Raw genomic sequence first — 20,790 nt, 5'->3', positions numbered from 1 at the left:
AGCTTGCAGAGGGCAAAAGGTAAGCACACAGATAAGCCCTGAAGTAAGACTGGAGAAGCAAAGCTGCTTTTTCCAAAGGGAGAAGATATTTGCTGTTTTCCTGAAATGCTGAAATGTAGTTTGCAACCTGGTAATCTTTTGCTAACTATAGAGACAAGCTCCACCTATATTCCTCAATATTGTTTGTTTTTCCTAGACTTCCCCTCCCCCAAAACTTGAGTATTGTTATAGGTCATAAAATTCATCGTTATGAATGATGCCTTGTCTCTTCTTGGACTAACCCGTCCCTGCCATCCAGAAAGCCTGCAGGGATTTTCCCACATATTTATCTCTTAGGACTCAGTCAATATGTGCTTAATAAACCTAATATTATCATGATGTATAAACTATCCCAGTGGTGGTTCTGAGTAGGTTTAGAATGGCAGATGTTTTATTAATTTGTGAATTCCTATGTCTATTAGTGTCTTAGGGTTTCTATTGCTGTGAGGAAATACCATGGCCAAGGCAACTTGTGGAGGAAAAGGTTTATTTGACTTACATGTCTATATCACTTTTCATCACCAAAGAAAGTCAGGACAGGAACTAAACAAGGCAGGAAACTAGAGGCAAGAGCTGATGCCATGGAGGAGTGCTGCTTGCTCAGCCTGCTTTCTGTATAGAACTCAGGACCATTCGCCAAGGGATGGCACCACCCACAAATGGCTGGATCCTCCCCTATAAATCACTAATTAGGAAAATGCCCTGCAGGTATGCTTATGGCCCAATCTTATAAAGGCATTTTCTTAATTGAGATTCCCTCTTCTTAGATGACTTTAGTTGACAATCAAGTTGCCATAATACTGTCCAGCACAATTAGTGTTCAATTCATCTGTAGATTTCTGTGACTCTCCAATAAGACACAAAGATATGTATTTGATTCCTAGATAATTAAAGATTATATTTAAGTCACATTGTCATCTAAATAGAGTAAATTTATTTAACAACAGTTTAATGACTATTAGCTGAGAATTCAAAACAGCATGCTATGGCATTAAAATATGCACAATTTATCTGCCACCCAGTAGCAACTAGCTTACATTTTAAGAGAGTTAGTAATTCAGGGATTTGAAGGACAGTAAGAGTCAGAGGTAGAAAACTTTAACCTAAAACACCCCCAAAATACTATGAAATAAAAGCATCTCCATAGCAAATACAACAGCAATTACCAAAAAATTCACTGAATCTTCGTGTTGGGCATTTTGGATAATATAGATCCTACAGACTTTGTATATCCCAAATCTCTCATTACTAGATAAAGGGCTCATGGGAGGTTAGAACTGGGTTGAATCAGATTTTTTGGCTGTCCAGTTAATCACTATCACATTGTCCATTCAATGTGAACTTTGTGATGCGCAAATCAGATTTCCCAGTGTGACACAATACAGCTTCATCTTTTATGTCATAGCTACTCAAATCTGAATCAAGGGTTCTCCACTTTCACATGGTTACTCTCTATGATTTTATCATGTGCTCTGCTATATTGTTCTTCAACTAAAAAGTTACCACCACATTAGTTATATTTACTAAGTATCTACATCAGTGTGACATCTGATTGGTATCAAAAGATTAAGCAAAATGAAGGAGTTGGCGAGAACTTTTCTCATGTATGAGTCCTTTGATGTCTTGTAAGGTTTGTACTCCTACTGAAGGATTTTCCACATTCATTGCACTTATAAGGTTTCTCTCCTGTATGTATCCTCTGGTGCACTATAAGGGATGAATTCTTAATGAAAGCTTTCCCACACTGATCACATTCATAGGGTTTTTCACCAGTATGAATCCTTTGATGTTCAATAAGATAGGCGCTTTGGCTGAATGCCTTTCCACATTCAGTGCACTCATAGGGCTTTTCTCCAGTGTGTAGAACTTGGTGTACAGTTAGGGATGATCTTCCAGTGAAATGCTTTCCACAGACCATACACTCATAAGGTTTCTCACCAGTGTGAATTCTGCGATGCTGAGTAAGGGAAGAATTCTTACTGAAAGCTTTTCCGCACTGATTACATTCAAAAGGTTTCACTCCAGAGTGAAGTCTCTGATGTTCTATAAGGTATGTACTTTGACTAAAGGACTTACCACACTTGTTACATTTGTAGGGCTTTTCTCCAGTGTGATTTCTCTGATGAAGAGTGAGAGTTGAGCTTTTACTAAAGGCTTTCCCACATTCACTGCATTCATAGGGTTTTTCTCCAGTGTGACTTCTCTGATGAACAATAAGATGCATGCTTTGGCTGAAGGCCTTACCACATTGGTTACATTCATAGGGTTTTTCTCCAGTATGAGTTCTCTGGTGCACTGTAAGATTCATGCTTTGTGTAAAAGCTTTCCCACAATCATGACATTTGTAGGGCTTCTCTCCAGTATGAATCCTTTCATGTTGAATAAGGGATGAATTCTTGCGGAATGCTTTCCCACACTCTCTGCACTGATAAGGTTTCTCTCCAGTATGAGTTCTTTGATGAACAGTAAGGTTCATACTCTGACTAAAGGCTTTCCCACACTCATTACATTTGTAGGGTTTTTCTCCCGTGTGAGTCCTTTGATGCACAGTGAGGGAGGAGCGTTCGATGAAATGCTTGTCACATACATTGCATGTGTAAGGTTTCTCCCCAGTGTGAATCCTCTGATGCTTAAGCAGGGATGAACTCTGCCTGAAGGTTTTCCCACACTCATCACAGCCATGTAGTTTCTTTTGTACAAACATTCTTGAAGTTTTCATTAACTCAGAATTTTGTTTAGAATCTTTTCTAGATGAATTCCAATTACAAGGTGTCACAGGAATGCTTTGTGGTGTATTAAGCATTGATCCCTCAATGGAAGGGTTCTCAGGTGTATTACCTCCACACACACTCTTCTCATTATAGATTTCCTTTTGGGCCACTGTCACTTGGCCCAGATATCTCTCCTGTTGCCCCTTTAACCAACAGGTAGGATCCCAGACAGCCCCCAAAGCTGAATGCCAGAGATCTTCCCTGTCCATTATGACCCCATAGGGCAAAATTCCAGTAATGGTGGACTTTGGAGTTGATTCTCTTGTTTCAAGTTTTGTCTCCCAGCCTGAAAAAGGAAAAAAATTCAGATGCATATTGATTCCTGTGCTAAGTGACTAGAAGCCACATGTGGTGGAGGGCCTAAGAGAATAAAGGTAGAATAACTGTTACCTATACTGAAGAGATTTTGAACAAAGGTCTTCAATTCCTAGAGAAATCTAAAAGTGAAGAACAATGTAGCAGTCCACAAAAGTGGAAGAACCAAGACAATGACAGATCCACTGCAGAAGTGGAGAGAAGGGGACACCTCATCCAGGAGGGACGGATCAATTGCTACTGTAGAACTCGGGGACAATACCCAGAAGAGACTGGCTAGGGAAAGCGGGTGAGGATGCTGTGCTCTATTTGATGATTACTTAATCCACTTGACAGAATTCAGAATCACCTGGCAAGGCCATATCAATGCAGGATTACCTAGACTGAGTTGACCTTTGGAGTGTTATTGTGATTCTACTAATCGATGTGAGAATGCTCATCTGGGCCTGCTCTTGGGCAGGGGATCCTGTATAAGAGGAGGATAGACAGGGAGCTGACCACTACCAAGCATGCATTCATTGTTCTCTTCTTCTGACTGCTGATGTAATGTGACCAGCTCCCTCAGCCACTTGCCACTGTTGTCTTCTCTATCAATAATGGACTTTACTGTGAGCTGTGAGTGAAATGAACACTTTCTAAGCTGCTTTTGTCAGAGTATTTCATCACAGCAACAGATAAGTAACTAAGACAGAAGTTGGTACTAGAAGTGGGACCTTTAGTGTGTTACTTGACTGCTATTCTTACGCCTTTGGACACATTTGTGGCTGAATGTGGAAGAATCTGGTACACTGAATGCAGGAAGCAGAGTTTAACTCATGCTGGGGAGAGCTTACAAGAGTGAGATAAAGATGGACCATATGGTTTCACAGGAAAACAAGGATTCTATCAGGGACTGGTCTAAGGGCCATTAGTGCTATACTTTGTTGAAATATCTGCCTTTATTCTGCCCATGTCCTGAGAATGTGAATAAACTGTATTCCAAGACAGTGGAGTAATTACTGTGGACAGTGGTAGGGTAAATTGAGCACACAAGGGCATCTAGGTTATGTCTTAGAAAAGAGATGGATTAAATACATTTTATAGCATGGTAATGAGCCTGTGGAGACAGGGGTAGGTTATGGTTTAAAATAGATTAGTTTTGGTATCATATTGACAAGGGGTAAAATTGGGAGCATCGTCATTGTTAACTTAATCTAGATTTATCTGGGAAGGAAGCCTCAATGAGGAATTGTTAGGTTGGGTGACCTAAGGACATGCCCATGGGGGATTATATTGATTACATTAATTGATGTCAGAAGACCTGTATAGACTGTGGATGAGATTGTTCCCTGGGCAGAGAATCCTTTATAAGGGGAATAGCTAGCTGAGTACTGGCAAGCCCTGTGCTGTGTTCATGTGACCAGCAGTCTCTGTCTTCTTCTACCGAGTTTTCTCTGCCATGATGGACTGTAACCTGGTAGTGTAAGCTGAAATACTTTCTTTCTGCCCTATGTCAGTTAAAGAAACCAAGATGCCTATCCATCTGGCATTCCTACTAGTAATTTCTTACAACTCTACACTAAATCAACCTAATGAAATATCAAAGCATGAAAATATTGTTGCCCTTCGAGTCACACATACAAGTTTATACTGAATTTTAACACTACCTTAATGGTTTACTTGTTTACTTCCATATGGACTTTTACAGATGTAAAGGAGGATAAAATTCTCGATAGTGAGTAAGACACTATATGTAAATTGCTCTTAGCTAATACCCGCATCTACAACAGAAAAACAGAATATATCTGAAGCTCCAACTCTTAATGGAGGATGACGCTGTCTTCCAGGCTTCTCCTCTTAGCCATTAAGCAGACAGTTCTACTCATAAATGCAATAGGCCTAAACATCCCTACTCTTGCCTCAAATTTCTTTCTATGAAGTTGAGAATTCGTGCTGAGCAGAGGAAGGTGAAGAGAATCTGCTGAACTGCTTGCTACAGGTAACTGAGCAGAAGAAAGGACCCCGAAGCTGCTCAAATTCCTAAGACCCCAGTTCGTATCACAGACAAAAAAGTCCAGGAGGCAGTGAGGAATGAGGACAGGAAACTGGAGCCTGAGTACCAGCTTTAGGGCTGTCAATCAGAGTTAACAGCAGAGATTAACATGGGGGAAACAGAAAACCAAAGGCCGAGAATCAAGAAATATACACAACAGGGCTTTCCCTTTCCGTGTTGATCTGCTCTAATAAATAAAAAGAAATCAGAAGTCAAGCAGGAATTACCACCAAATATATGTCCTAAAGAACTCTGCAGAGAATGTCTATCTCGTGGTATTAGCACGCAATATGAGCTGGCAGTGGTCTCTTGCTCCATCTCACTCTGGCAGCATCCAGTTATCCAATTCAAGTTCTTTGAGAAGTGTGAATTGCTACCCAAAATCCAACAAAAAAAAATCCAGGAGAAAATCTTTAGCACAGACAAATGGTGCCACCGTAAAGAAGAGCCAGAGAAGGGAATTGTGACAGCTGACCTTGACTGTCAACTTGACTGCACTGGGGCCACTCTCATCATGGAAACGGCAACATTTTGTCCTTACTGGAATAGATTCTTTTTCTGATTATGGGTTTGCCTTTCCTGTATGGAATGCTGCCAGCAGTGCCATTTGTAGACTGACAGAAAGCATTGTTCACTGTGATGCTATTCAATATAGCATTGGTTCTAACCGAGGAACACATTGGCAGAGAAGTGTGACAGTGGGCCTATGCTCATGGAATCCATGATCCTTAAGCAGCTGGTCTGAGAGAAGGATGGGATTGCCTTTTGAAGACACAGTTATAGTGCCAATTAGGGAGCAGCAGCCTGGACGGCTGGAAGAAGGTGTATGCTTTTAGTCTTCACCCAATATGTAGTACTTCCACAGAATTCACTGGTCCAGGAATCAAGTGGAGGGAGGAATGGGAATAGTTCCACTCATTATCAACCCTAGTGATCCGCTTGAAAAAAGCTTGCATCCTGTTCCTATGGTTCCTATGACCTTAAGTTCTGCTGGCTCAGAAGTTTTGGTTCCAGATGGGGCTGCGCTCCTGCCAGGACACAACAGAACTCCACTGAACTGGAATCTCAAACTCATCCCCTGGCCACTTTGGGTTTCTGATCCTCTTAAGCCAACAGGCTAGGAAAGGAAGAAGAGCGTTAGGAGGGGCGGCTGGTCCAGATTACCAGGAAGAAATTGAATTGCTTTTCTACAATGGAGGTAAGAAAGATTAAGTCTGGAGTGCAGGAGATCCTTCAGGGTGTGTCTTGGTGCTACCAGGGTTGGTGATTAAAATCAGTGAGAAACTAAAACAACCCAATCCAGGCAGGGGGACAAAGGGTCCAGACCCTCAGGAATGAAGGTATGGGTCACTCCTCCAGGAAAAGAACCAAGACCTGCTGAGGTGCAGAATGGGTAGTTAGGCCACGAGATAGAAAAACAAATTACAATTGACATGAGTGTTTCTTTTCTATCTTGTTAAGGATGAGTTTGTGCATATATACATATATATTAATTGATATTTGTGTTTCTTTTATTTCTTTATCATATAATATCAATTGAGATAATATTAATGGTTATCATATGTAAGTTATGAGACACTAAAAGACCATCCATTCTTCAGGGGATATTGCCACCTATAATACATTTATGGTTAAAGTTGGTGTGGTTACATCTTGTTAAGTGGAATTACGACCTCATTATCATTTTCAATTGGTAACTGGCCACGATGTGATTGTGTGTCAAGTTGACAAGGAATAGACTTGTGATGGCTAATCCTGGTTGTCAACTTTACGACATCTGTAATGACTAAACCCCGACAGCTGGGCATATCTGTGGGGGGAGTTATTTGATTGGATCCTTTGAAGTGGGAAGACAAATTTGGGCCACCTGCAGTAGGGTCCCTCCCCCCTAAATATGGGCCGCAGTGGGTGGCAGTCCACACAAAAGGACGTGGAGGAAGGAAGCGTCTGCCTGCTTGCTCTCACTCTCACTAACAGCTCAGCTGTCCTGCTCCCAGGGCATCCCTGTACTGGTATCAGAACCTACTTCTTTGCGATTCCAGTACAGATTGAAGAGCAGCTGGCACACCCAGACTCACGGATTTTTGGCCTTTTCTTTAAGAGACAGCCATTGCTGGACCAGAGCCTGTATACCGCCCTAATAAATCTCCTTCCATTTCTCTAGAGAACCGTGACTACTATAGAAATTATCACAAGTCAGAATAGTGCTCAGTGCTGGGGAGAGGTGAGTGCTTGCCTGGGATGCTTGGTCTTGGTCTAGGTTCTGGACCCTGGGCATCTGCTTTCTTTATTCTTCACTAATTTTCATCATCACCAACTACAAAGAAAAGCAGGAGGGCAGAGTGGTTAGGTAATAACTCTGGGCCAGATTACCTATCCTGCTCATATTTGATTCCAACCACTATTAGCTGTGTGATTTTATGAAGGCTTCTTAACTTTTGTGTGTGCCAGGCTCCTCATCTGTTAAATGGTACTCATCTTTGAGTGTTTATATAAGAAAAAAAATAGTAAAGCGTTAATTCATTAAAGGTGTCATAGAATATGCATTGTGTCAAATAGCATATGCTTTATAAATCCTTCTGTGTGTGTATATATATACATTTCGGAAACCAAAAGGGGGAAAAAATAAATCATGTTATTCTGCAAAATTGCTAACAGGTTTTTTTAAAACTGAGAATACCATTAAAGAGCTTAGTAAGGTTCAATATATTCTTTATTATATTTAGATGCCTAATTTAAATGTAAATTCTGAAGGCTTAACTCTTAAGAAAAAGAAAAACAAAAAGGTTACCTACAAAGTTTTAAAACCCGGCCTAGGAGATCCTCTCAGGAGCACAGGATGCTCAAAGACAACGCGCCAGGCCTGCAAAGGTGAGGAGAGAGACATGTGACTTGAGACGTGAACTCAGCCATCACTGCGAATGCACAGCAACCAAGACACACCTCTGCAGTCAGACATTTCCCCTCCACCATGACACCACTGAACAGGTGACCTGACAGTGATCTGCTCTGCACCGCACTCACTGTCCTCCCTGGCTTTCATCCTGTTTTCTTTCCTAGCTCTTCAGTTTCTCCTTCTCTAGAGGATAATTCAGATCCATTCCCCGAAGAACACAGCAGAGGGCCTCTTCTCTTCCTTCTTCCCTTCTGTCTAGCCTTGATGAAACGTCAGGCTGCACTTGCTTCTGTACTCTCCCCAGCACAGCCCCTTAGCAGGGAACACGTTCTTCCCTGGGTCACACGTGGCTTCCCAGTTACTTCCCAGTGGCCCACAGGCACTTTATCTTTTCTTACTTGACACTGCTGTATTCTTTCTGATTTTCCTTTTTCCATGACCCAGCTCCTTCCTCATCCCCGGGCAGGCTTCTGTAATCTGTGTGGGAGCACTCTGGCCTTTGGTTCTATCCTGATCATTTTCCAGTTTGCGCTGGTATCAATTTCACAGATATGGTTACAGTTCTCAAACCTACAGCAACCTGACTTCTAGAAGTTCTACTTAATGCCATCCAATATTCACTCAACAAATATCATCAAATATTGACTCTGGCAGGCAGCGAGTTAGGCATATAATGAAACCGCATGCCTGCAGACAGATAGACAGACAGACAGACGTCTCAGAAGACAGGGAAATAACAGTGTGCACTTCAAATCATAAACAGCTGAGGCAGCTTTTGGATCCTTCCCGATGGAAAAGTCTGAAAGAAGGTAAAGGGGTGGGGTGGGAAATCGTCATCCAAAGCATGGGGCTCAGGATGCAGCGGAGTGGGAAAGCTTGTGCTCGGATGTGAGAGGTGAGGATTGATCTCTAGAACCGCCAGCAAACACTTCCATCCATGCCTCTAGAAACCTCAGCACATGACAGCGGGATGAGCAAAAAAGAACCCTAGACAAATGTGCTAAATCTGGGGAGTACAGAAATACATCACTACATGTCTATACCAACAAACTCCAAAACTACCGAAACGCTAACATTCCTAAAGCAAGAAAAGTCCATGCACTGCTGACAAAGGGAACAGGAGCCCTGGAGATGGCTCTGCAAGCGTGAGGACTGAGGTCCAATCCCAGCACCCACATAGACAGCTGAGCATGGGCGTTTGTGCCTATAGTCCCAGTGCTACGGGAGTCACACACAGAACTGCTGTGGCTTGCTAGCTGCCAGCCTGGCTCCAGGTTCAGAGACCCTATCTAAAGGGAACAAGGCAGACTGGTAAAGCAGGACACTGGATGTCTTCTGGCCTCCAGTGAGCATACCACCACACACATGTGTGTATGCACCACACACAAATGCATGTGTCACACACACGCACCCACACCATACACAAGTGTATATACCACACACATGTGCATACATCAACCCAAGTCAATATAACAGAGAGAGAGAGAGAGAGAGAGAGAGAGAGAGAGAGAGAGAGAGAGAGAGAGAGAGAGAGAGAGAGAAAAGCAATGCAGAAATAGAAAATCTCCAAGCAGAAAATATGTGTTTTTTCCTCTGGAGTTAAAGAACTATATTTTGAGGACTCTTTTTGCTCAAGGCTCTCTCCCCTTTAGAAGAGCAATCCCCTACATCAGAGCCTTGGTCCTTGCTGTTCCCCACGCCAGAATACTATCCTAGACCTAGGTAGAGAGAATCTCTGTGAACCCTTTGGAAGCATCAACTGTCAATAAAAAGCTGATGGCCGATTAGCAAGTCAGCAAATAGAAGGGGGGAGTTCTAGTAGAAAGACAGGAGCTCTGAGGAGTCAGTCAGGCATGGGACATTCGTCACTTGGACTCGGAGGAGATGGACATATGAAACTGAGGAGCAGTAACCAGCCACATGGCACACATAGAAAACAATACAATGAACAGATTGTGAAAGCTGTGAGCTAGTCAGGACCAAGCTTATGGCCTAGGCATTTATTAGTAAATAATTAAGTCTGCGTCATTACTTGGGCACTAGGGTGCTGGTAGAAAACAGCCTGGCTACAGACCTATGGCTTTATTTAAGCATCTCTGTTCAGAGTCTGTTCAAAGTGGATCTAACCTGGCTCTAGGCTGCTTTCTCTTTCCACCCACTCACTGTCGGTGCTGCTCCCGCCTCATTAACTGCTTTCTTCTCTCTGCCTTCTGCCACGTCTCACCCTTCTCTGTTAATGTACTATGTTCTTAACTAGAACATGAGCTCAAGGAAATTCTGCCTTCGTTGTTTTCTTGCTATAATCCCAGTGCCAGAAAGACTGCCTAAGACTGTTTGTTATTTACAAACAATAAACGTAAGTAGCAAGAGTAATCAACGCCACAGAAATCCATAATGAAAGCAATTAAGCTCCCTAAAGGGATCATATTATATCAGATAAGTGAGCATTACAAGCATAAAACGGGATTAAAGTTGTACAACAAGCAGCAAGACCTCTAAATGCATATACCCTTCAACCCAGTGAGTCATCTTTTAGAGTCTTGTTCTCAAGGAAACTCACTAAAAGCCAGCAGTAGTGGTCAGGACATTTTATTCATGTTGTAAAAATTAAGCATTCATAAAGATTTTTTTTGTGAATTTCTTCATGCAAATACCAGATGGGCAACTTCTGCATGGTGATATAAAGATAAGAATACAGAATAACAACAACACAGCCCAGTAGCCAGGATTTTTCCACTTTGCAAAAACTCATTTACAGATGGTTCCCCCACCAAGGTATACACTGTTTGTTTATCATTTCCTTTTGTCTATACCTATAAAAGTTGTAACAGCTCCCTTTTCTTCAGAAAGTACATTCAGGGTAACTGCTATACCTATACTCAGAGTGTCTGTTTTCCTGTTTCCTTGCTGAACTGCACAAACAGATGCCTCTAAGCATCTGCAGAGGCCCCCAGGGAAAGGCCAGCACATAAATGACAGTGAGACAATGGCCAGTCTCTCCCCAGCTTCCTTGGTGCATTGATAATCTTGTAAGTCTGAATCCACAGAAATGAGAGAAAAATGAACACATCTGACGCTCACCCAGAATCTCTGGCTGCAGACACTTGTGTGTTGTGCACAAGCACAGGCTTTGCTGGGCCACTTCTGATCTCACTGATTTAACACGCCACCCCTGAGTACCCCAGCATCTTCTGAGGACATTTTTCCAACAAGTCACATGGAAGGGACAATGGCAAGACAATCGCCATTAATGTAGTACTTCATCCTTTTGTTTTTGAGGCAGGGCTGATGTCGGGTGTCTCCACCACTCTCCATCTTATTGTCTGAGACTGGGTCTCTGACTGAACCTGGTGCTCACCCACTTGTCTACAGTAGCTGGTCAGAGAGCCCCAGGATTCTTCCTGTCTCTGCCTCCTCACTGCTGAGTTACGGGTGTGTGAGGCCTATACTCTACAGGCATGGCTTCTGAGTGAACACTGGGAGTAGAACTCGGGTTTTCATGCTTACCCAGCAAGCATGTTACCAACAGAGACATGTCTAGGTCCCATGCTCACTCTCTAGCTTTAAAAAAATATATTTTATAAGAATGGAGCTAGAAATGTGGGAAAGGCAAGATATAAAATGTGTTTTCTGCAGAGAAAAGCTAATGATATCACCTCACAGAGAACTCTCAGCTGTGAGGGAGACTGACCAAGGCACAAGCATGAAGAGCTACTGGGCAGGGAATAAATTGATGGTGGACACAGATGAGACTTTTAGAGAAGAAAATAGGATGTGTAAGATGTACAGCTGTTAGAATGGCAAACAAAAGTAACAGTCATTTCTCACTTTTTAAAATATGAAGCCTATTCAAAATTCCTATCAAGGAAGGAAGAAAGGAAAGCTCTCAAATGTTTACATATACAAGGGGAAGGAAGCTAGGAATAGAGGTTAGGCCTAGGAACAAAGACAGTAAAGGGAGGTGTTTCAGTCAGGGACAGACTTAACTGAACACAGATGGAGACAGAGGGGAAACAGCCACTGCTAACGTTTCCAGTGCTCAGTGGCTCCAGGCACTGTACAAGTGCTACATGTGTAGTTACTCAAGCCTCACAACGCGCGCCATCCCCTCGTGCAAGACCAGGACATAAGCTTGAGTGACAGAGGACAACTCTCATTGGCACAGTGGCACTGTCTTCATAAAATACACATCTGTAGGAGCTGGTCTTTCTAGAGACCCCACAATCCTGTTCACACTTCCTAGTAAGACACACACATGACAGTCCTTGCATCCTGACACCTACCCAGAGAGATGCAACCTGGGAATTCTCCTTTTCTCGGGGTCAGTTCTTGTTCCAGCTCCAAGATCACATTTGGTTTGGACGGCTGATACCCTGCTTGGGAAGAGGGAGACCAGGTTTGGGTTCTGACCTCAGTCAGCACGCACCCTCTGCACTGTTCTAATTTCCCCCTTGTCATGTTCTCCATTATCTACAGACTTTCCACTGTGAGAGAGGGGCACTAAAGCATTATCCTGAACAATGCCCTACAAGAGCAGGGTTTTCAAGTCAAACCTGTGTCTTCCATATTGCAGGTGGCTGAAGGTGGGGGTGCTCACCCAGGGAGAGCAGGGCGCTACAGTTCTCCAGCATCCCTCTGCCATTCAGGTTCCTCTGTGCAGAATATAGCTGCATCGACCCCTCCCAAGTGAAGTCCTCAGACACATCTTTGTATGTCAGTAACTCCTGAAAATACAAAATTCTCCTTGAGAAGACACCAAGCAGGACCGAAGGATGAAGGTATAGGCTACATTTCTGACCAAAGCAAAATATGTGTAACAAATGACAGACATTATGAGCCTGAGGAGAAAATAACACAGAGTGGTTTGAGAGTTGTGGTAGTTTCCTTTCATGTTTCTATAACAAAATACTCTGGCAAAAACAACTTAAAGGAGAAAGGACTTATTTTGGCTCACCGTTCAGGGGTGCCGACCATCATGCTGCAAAAGACAAGGTGGCAGCAGCAAGAAGCAGCTGGTCACGTGACATTCACATTTTTTTGGAAGCAGAGAGGGATGAATGCCTACTGCTCAGCTCCCTTTCTCCTCGCACAGCCCAGGGTCCTGCCTAGGGAATGGTGCCGCCCACTATGGGAGGATCTTCTTACTTCAACCAAATCAAGATGGCATCCCAAAAGCCCATCTCCCAGGTGATTCCAGATTCTGTTAAGGTGACAATTAACACTGACGATCTCAGGAACCAAGGATAGGGAACCAAGGTACACATAAGTTTGTCCTGAGGTGGTTTGACCCCAAAGGCTCAAGTGTTAGAAGCTTGGTCCCCCTGTGGCAATGTTTAAGAGGCTGTAGGAAGACTGGGGAAGATGGAGCAGTAGCTAAGAGGGAGCAAAGCAAACAAGCAGAGCTGAGTTAAGATCCTGAGGACTCAGATAAAAGGACTCATACGTTACTGGTTAGCTAACACAGCTTGAATGATGAGCTTCTGGTTCAGTGAGAGACCTTGTCTAAACATAGAAATATCATGAAGTGATAGAGGAAAATATCTCTGACCTCTTCTGGCTTCTGCAAACATAAGCATGGGCATGTACATCTAAACACACACACACACACACACACACACACACACAGAGAGAGAGAGAGAGAGAGAGAGAGAGAGAGAGAGAGAGAGAGAGAGAGAGAGAGAGAGAGATGCAGTCTTCACCGTTGCTAAACAGAAGCCAGTGCTGTAAGATTTAACCATGCTGTGTACATGGCAGACTCTCAATCCCCACCATGGAGGAGCGACATGACACATAACTGCTAAGACGGACTCCATATTGAAACATGTACCTGCATCACAGCAAATCCTCTGTGACATCCTTTCCCAGACCATGAGATGGGTGGACACTTCCTCCTTCTCATAGCCCTGACCGTCCCTTTCCTAGGCTTTTCTGACTCTTGACCATCCATAAGCCCTAGAAGCACCGATCCACCTCTCCTGTGACCTTGGTCCCCTCTCTAGACTTTGAGTGCCATTCAAGAACTCCAGTGGCAGCTGAGAACACAGGTGAGGGACAGCGAAGGGACCCAATACTCTGACACATCTCTGTCCTCTGTAATCAAGTCCATTCTCATTGTGGGAGTAAAAGATGTCTGACAATGATGTCTCACCTGAGCTGCCAATGGCAGAGGCCTAACAGCCATTGCCTTCCTTCTTCCTGGGAGGCCTTCTTAGAAAATGTGCAGTTTCTAGGGACGGCAAGGAAGCCATGAGAGACTCCTGCTGCAACAAAAATAAAATTCCTACAAATAAATAAGCATGTGATGTCGACACATATACAGTTAAATATTTTACCTATAAACTTTCAAGCTTACTTAGTATATAAACAAATGGAGAGGCATGCTCTATTCCTGAGAAGGATGGCTCAGGATTCTAAACTATTAGTCCTTGACCTGAATTTATACACTTGATACATTCCTAATCAGGTTATAAACCTCAATGACAGTATTTTAAAGTTAATTATGGAAAAATTATTAGCTAATCATGTTGTATAACTTTTTTTTGCTTTATTTGTGTATCAGTAAGTGATCTGACAGCATGTATGTATGTGTGCCACGTTTGTGTCCGGTATTGGAGGAGGTGGGAAGAGGGTATTTGATCCCCTGAAATTGGCATAAAAGATAGTTTTAAGTCACAGTGTGGGTGCTGGGAACAAAACCTGGGTCCTCTACAAGAGCAGCAAGGAATCTTAGCCACTAAGCCATGTCTCTAGCCTTTTAAAAGAAATCTGGTTAAGACAAACACCAGATGTTCTCACTCATGTGGAAGCTGAATATGTTGATCTCATTGAAGCAGAAAGTATGTAGTGGATACCGGACACTGAGAAGGGTAGGCAGGCACAGAGAGAGGTTAGTTACCAGGCACAGGGATAAAGTTAAGCAAGGGACATATCTTTTAACCTTCCACAGCACAAAAGGTCAGCTATAATTAATTCACATCAGCCTATTTTTAAATTAGCAAGGAATTTTCATTTTTTTTGATTGTGTATATGTATGTGTGGTATGTTCACATGTATTTGTGGACATATAGAGATACGTGTGTGTGTGTGTGTGTGTGTGTGTGTATTTGGTGTCCTGCCTTATTCCTTGAGACAGTCTCTGAACCTGGATTTTGGCTCCTGGACAGCAAACTCCAGTAATCCTCCTGCCTCTGTGCTTCACCTCCCCAGCACTGGAGTTCATCTAAAGCTCTCCCAGATTCTTGCATGGGCGTTGCCTCTGAATTCACGTTGTCACACATGCACAGAAGCACTTCTCCCAACCCAGCCAGCTCTTCACTTTCCCTTTTCATTTTTTGAGACAGGGTCTCACACAGCCCAGGCTGGCCATGAACATGTTGTGTAATGGACAATGACCTTGATCCCCTGCCTTTGGCTCCCAGCTGCCAAGGTTACACTCAGCTGAAGAAAGCATCTTCAATGCTCCCAACACAAAGAAATGGATTATGCTAATTTGTCTCATTTGACCAGATACAATATAATCAAATTGTAACACTACCACATAAGCATATGCACATTGTTTCAATTCAACACTAACAGTCATGAAAAAGAACTTGTCCACCAGAATTTTAAATGACATTAACTAGAACACAGCTGTCTGAGGGTTACTGTTGCTGCAATGAGGCATCAAGACCAAGGCTTGGGGAGCAAAGCCTTTATTTGGCTTACACTTCCATATCACTGTTCATCATCAAAGGAAGTCAGGACAGGAACTCAAACAGGGCAGGGACCTGAAGGCAGGAGCTGATGCAGAGGCCATGCAGGAACACTGCTTATTGCCATGCTCAGACTGCTTTCTTATAGAACCCAAGATCACCAGCCCAGAGATAGCACACACACAATGTACTGGGCCCTCCCTTCTCAATCACTAATTAAGAAATGCCCTGCAGCCAGATCTTATGGAGGCATTTTCTCAGTTGAGGCTCCCTCCTTTTGGATAACTCTAATCTGTGTCAAGTTGATACAAACCAACACTATTACTGAAGAACCTCTGACAAATTAAGTATCTTGTCAACATCAACTATGAGAACAGTGGCATGCTAAGCAATCTGAGAACAGCTGTAAATACAACAGGCAGACTCTACCACCACCACCGCCCCTACCCCCCCCCCCGCCCCCGGATGTTACAGACCAACAGGGAACACCAATGCACAATTGCAAATCCTAGCAGTGCAAGCGGTTCAGGAAAAAAAGCATGCATATATAGGAATTCAGGAATAATTCATTGAGTTATTATAGCTCAGTAGAGGCCCTGGATTTGACCCCTACTACAGTAACGGCAGAGGGGTGGGCTGGGTGGACTGAGGATATGAGAAAGTTGGCACTATCAAGAAAGGATTCAATATACAATAACACATAGCAAGGGTTGTCATTTGGAAAAGAATAGAGATGCAAAAACAGAATGAGAGTTCTACTAGAAAGTATAAATGAACATCTTCGTGATGAAGTGAAACAGAAGGCCTCTCTAATTATGGTAAACATGGTGGAAGTGGAGGAGGAGGGAGCTGGCCCTGGGGAATGGCTTAGCACTGGGCAAGCATGAGGACCAGAAAGCAAGCAGGAGGATGAAATGCCCGAGGGCTTGGAGGAAGATGGAGGATGCTTCTCGGCACTGACCTCAGGTCTTCACCTGAATGTGCATATATGTGCACCTGTTCCCATGCATACATGCAGCCATGGATACATACAAGTGAAATGTAAAACGGTTTATATGACTATAGCAATATGCAACTTTTCTGTAGATTCATCTGTTTGTGCAACAGATGCAAAAGTTAGGAATAAAATGAGCTGGAGTTTAGCATAAGGGTATTATTTGAAGGAGGGTCTTCTCACTAAGTAGCCTTGGCTGGCCCAGACTCTATGTGGAGCAGGGTGGCCTCAAACTCATCCCCCTGCCTCTGTGGGATTCAAGGCACACACTACCACACCTAGCTTGCACCTCTCCAAAGCTTAAGAGACTACTAGCACTTCCAGTTGATGTGGGGCGTCAGTCACTCTTAACACTGCAACCATCTTTAGAAACTGCTACTTTTCTGGAAAGAATAAGACAGGAGATGCCCAAAGGTCTAATTATAACATTGACCTAGAAATTTCACTACAAGGTTTTGTGGAAAGAGGCAAAACAAAGAATGACATAACTGTGCCATTTACAATGTTAAAATAAAAACAAAACGCAACAAAACCAAAAAAGCCCAAAGGTCCAAAGGGAACATGAGCTTTGGCAGTCAGTCATACTTTCCCTATCATTCGTGAAAATGACAGCTTTAACTGCTCTTAAAAATTAGTGTCTTAAGGCTATTCTCATCTCCATTGGGTGGTGGTTTAGATGCACTTCAAGCATCTTACAAAATGCCTTTTGTAACTCCATTTTTAAAAGTGAATGGAGGAAAGGCACCAACATCCTGTTTTTTTTGTTTTTGTTTTTTTCTTTTGGAAGCAAAAGGCTTCTATTTATACATATAACACAATACATGGACTTTAGGACAAATTTCGAATGATTTCGCTCGTACATTTTCTAGTTGACCAATAATGACCAATAATGAACTTAAAGAGAGGGTGGGCACGTTCTCGCTTAGTCGGGACCCATTTTACAAGCTCCTCCTTCGCCCCCCCCCCCCGCCCCCAGGCAGAGGGCGGGTCCCCAGCAGCGGTGTACACAATGGACAGAGCCCCGGACTGTGGTCCCGCGCCCTGCCAAGCTTCAGAGAGCGGGTCTACCACGCATTCATAGTGCATACCGAACCAGAGCTGCTCGGCCAGGTAGAGCTGGAGAGCAGTCGGGCGCGAATGACGCCGGGGTACGGGGGATACCGAGCTGGGGGTCTCGGTTAGGGTGTCCTGCGGCCTGGCGCGCGCGTGAGCTGCGCACCTGCGACTTCGTGCTCCTTGCGGACGAAGGATCACCTTTTGCCTGGCCGGATCTGCCCTCGGGCTGCAGAGTTTGGCACCAGAGCCCCGGGCTCCCAGTGGGAACGCCTCCGCCTCCCGCCCGTGGACCACCCGCCCGAGGAAGCGCACTCACCACAGTCACTGAAGAAGCCAGAGGCTGGCGGCACAGGCAGCCGCACTCGGCGCGCGGGACTACATTTCCCACAAGACCATGAGCCCTCGACAGGGCTTCCAGTTGCGCAGGCGCAACCGCAGGGCTGCGGGCCAGCGATTGCTCCCCTAGTGCTCAGGCAAGGTTTGCCACCTTAAGCTTATTTTCTTAAAGAAACTGGTTCTAGAACCTTTTCCTTTCCTAAATTAAGAGAACCCTGGACACCCCCTTGCATGAGGTTAGGATGAGAGGTAAGCTACTAATGTAATGTAGATACTTCACGGCGCTCTGTGACCAGGTAGTAAATGATGCACTGACTGGGTGAATTGTTACTGTGGAAAACCAGCCACCTCTGTGAGTGAAACTTGTGGGTGCTAAGGTAGTTTCGGCTGCATCCACGGCTTTGGAACTTGGAGAATATCTTAGGATAATTTCCATCCTATCTTAGGATAGAAAGATAGGTTACAGACTGTAATATTGGGTTCTTGTGTGGTCGCTTGTTTTTTAACGTTTTCTTTAAAATCTGACATCATGATACTTGAATTCAGTGCAGTGTGATCACATTCACCCCCAGCGACCCTCGTTCATGTGCCCTTCTTTCACTGACCTCCATCCTTCCCAACTAGTCCCTCTTCTATACTTTTGGTCCTTTCCCCCTCACTTCAGCATGTAAAACTTCTATTCCATGCAACAAAGACTATGTCCTGAACCAAATGTCGGACAGGCATCTGGAGGCCACTTTTTGACGAGACTCAAAAATCCTACTAGCCAAACGTGTGTGCCCAAATTCCTTTTATCCCACACCTTCCGTCTTAGGTCTTTGACATTGTGTTTCTGCTCTGATGGGAGGATATCCTGGGACTCGGAAGCTCAGGAACCACACAGCTCTGAGGTGGGACAATGTCCCAAAAGAAGGGCACCCTGAGACATGGGAGCTGAGGAACTATAATAGCTCTAAGAGGAAGCCTCCTCAGCAGAGGCGATGCAGCAACCAGGGCATGGCGTCCTCAGCGGAGCTCAGGAGCCTCAGTCCCTCTCCTCATCATTTCTTCTCTTCATTGCTTCTTTTCATTTTCACTTCTGACCAGGCATAAGAATCTCATGAAAGAGGTTTATTGGATGGACCAGGGTGTGAAGGGATGAATCCAGGGATGGCTGCTCTCTGTTCTAGGGAACAAGCAACAGGGAATTAGACAAAGTGGCAGTACTTATATAGGATTTCTTAGGGGGCGGAGCTTTCCAGGGCAGAGATTTCTAGAGTGATGATTGGTGGGATTTCAAGTCCTGAACTTGGGGAGCTCAGGAATTACTGGATTTTCTGCTCAAGGATTGATGTTTTGTTTGGGGGAGGGAGCTCAGGAATTGGCGGCTTTTTTCACCCCCTTTTCCCTGCATCAGGCCCATGGGTTAGATGTCTTTCCCAGCCGCTGGTGGCTTTGACTGAGGCACCGTCTCTGTGGGTTGGAGAGGAGGTGCTGGCATTATGGACATCTGCAGTGGTGTTTGACCAAGGCTGTGGGCTGAGGCAGGAAAGAAGGTGTTGCCACCGTGGACAGCTCTTCATGAAGGCAGTAGGCAGAGGTAGGAAAGGTGTAGCCATGTTGAACAGTTCTTGAGGGCCAGCTCCTGCTGAGGCTGCTGAGGCAGGAAAGGCGTGCACCACTGTGAATACCTCCCATGATGGCAGCAAGCTGCGGAGATATCATGGTACCATCATTTTAACAGGAGCCTCCATTTTGGACACCTCACATGGTAGGGGTTGTGAGAAGAGGCCTGCTGCCATTTTGACTGCTTTTGTGGTGCACAGCTCTGGGACTACAGACATGTCTTTAGCAGGTAGCTCCTCTTTGGTGTCCACTATGCCCTCTCCTTGTTGGCTTTAAGTCTCCAGCTGGCTTTTTTTTTCTTTAAATTCAGAGATGAGCTCTTGTTTAATGCAAGTGGCTACCCCTATTGCCAACATACTGAATAAAAATTTATTGCTCTTTACTGGTAGTGTCTGGCTTTTTTTCATAGTTGTCTGGACTATCTAAAAATATGGGAAAATGAAAAATGTCACAATTGAGGGCTTGAGAGATTAAGAAGTTAAGAATGATGACTGTTCATGTAGAGGTCTCAAGTTCTGTTCTTAACACGTACTCCAGGCAGCTCTAATCAGCTGTAATTCCATATCTAGGGCATCCAATCCAATCTCTGGCCTCCATGGATACCTGCACTCATGTGCACACACCCACACACGGACTTTTTTTTTTTTAAAGAATTGACAATTTATACAAAATATCACAGTAACCCAGTAAAAAGCAATTACAGGTGAGAATGTGTTTCTTAGTTGGGCTTACTGACCAGCATCTGCAATCCCAGCACTGGGGAGGCAGAGGCAGAAGGACTGATACAAGTTCAGAGACTCCTGAATGCTGAAATCACAGGCCTGCATGCAATTCTAGCTCAGTCCCACCACGGTTATTTTTGGCCTATCGTCTCAGTAACTGATAGAAAGGCTGACCAAAAACAACACTACCAGTGAGGAATCTTTGAAAAACAAAATTAACAAGTTTGATAGATATCTATAAATAGTTCTCCAAAATCTGAGAAAAATAGTTTCTAGATATGATTTTATATTGGTTTGAAATTAGCCACACATTTAACAGAATTGGTCTATAGA

General features: G+C 43.9%; 1 protein-coding gene across 6 annotated transcripts; it reads right to left on the bottom strand.

Annotated features, from left to right (window-relative positions):
- Positions 1–1,440: 1,440 nt before the first annotated feature.
- On the bottom strand, positions 1,441–18,194 carry Zfp2 (ZFP2 zinc finger protein). Of its 6 annotated transcripts, XR_015045075.1 has the most exons (7): positions 18,111–18,161; positions 14,202–14,313; positions 12,651–12,777; positions 12,337–12,429; positions 7,953–8,020; positions 7,394–7,474; positions 2,837–3,096 (listed from the first exon to the last, which is right to left on the bottom strand). XR_015045075.1 is itself a non-coding variant. In XM_085830049.1 (6 exons), the coding sequence occupies exons 2-5, from the start codon at positions 14,232–14,234 to the stop codon at positions 8,001–8,003; spliced, it is 273 nt and encodes a 90-aa protein (XP_085686175.1). In that variant the 5' UTR covers positions 14,235–14,333; positions 18,111–18,194; the 3' UTR covers positions 2,912–3,096; positions 7,953–8,000. The 6 variants fall into 6 exon arrangements, 5 of the variants coding, with proteins under 5 accessions (XP_085686174.1, XP_085686175.1, XP_085686176.1 ...); XM_085830049.1 differs by lacking the exon at positions 7,394–7,474 and having other exon boundaries at positions 2,912–3,096; positions 14,202–14,333; positions 18,111–18,194; XM_085830050.1 differs by lacking the exon at positions 7,394–7,474 and having other exon boundaries at positions 2,912–3,096; positions 14,202–14,310; positions 18,111–18,185.
- Positions 18,195–20,790: the final 2,596 nt, after the last annotated feature.

This window comes from Mus caroli, unplaced genomic scaffold, assembly GCF_978045245.1.
Source record: "Mus caroli unplaced genomic scaffold, Mus_caroli_1 scaffold_13, whole genome shotgun sequence".
NCBI classification, from domain to species: domain Eukaryota; kingdom Metazoa; phylum Chordata; class Mammalia; order Rodentia; family Muridae; genus Mus; species Mus caroli.
This window is presented reverse-complemented; position numbering and strand designations above follow the sequence as displayed.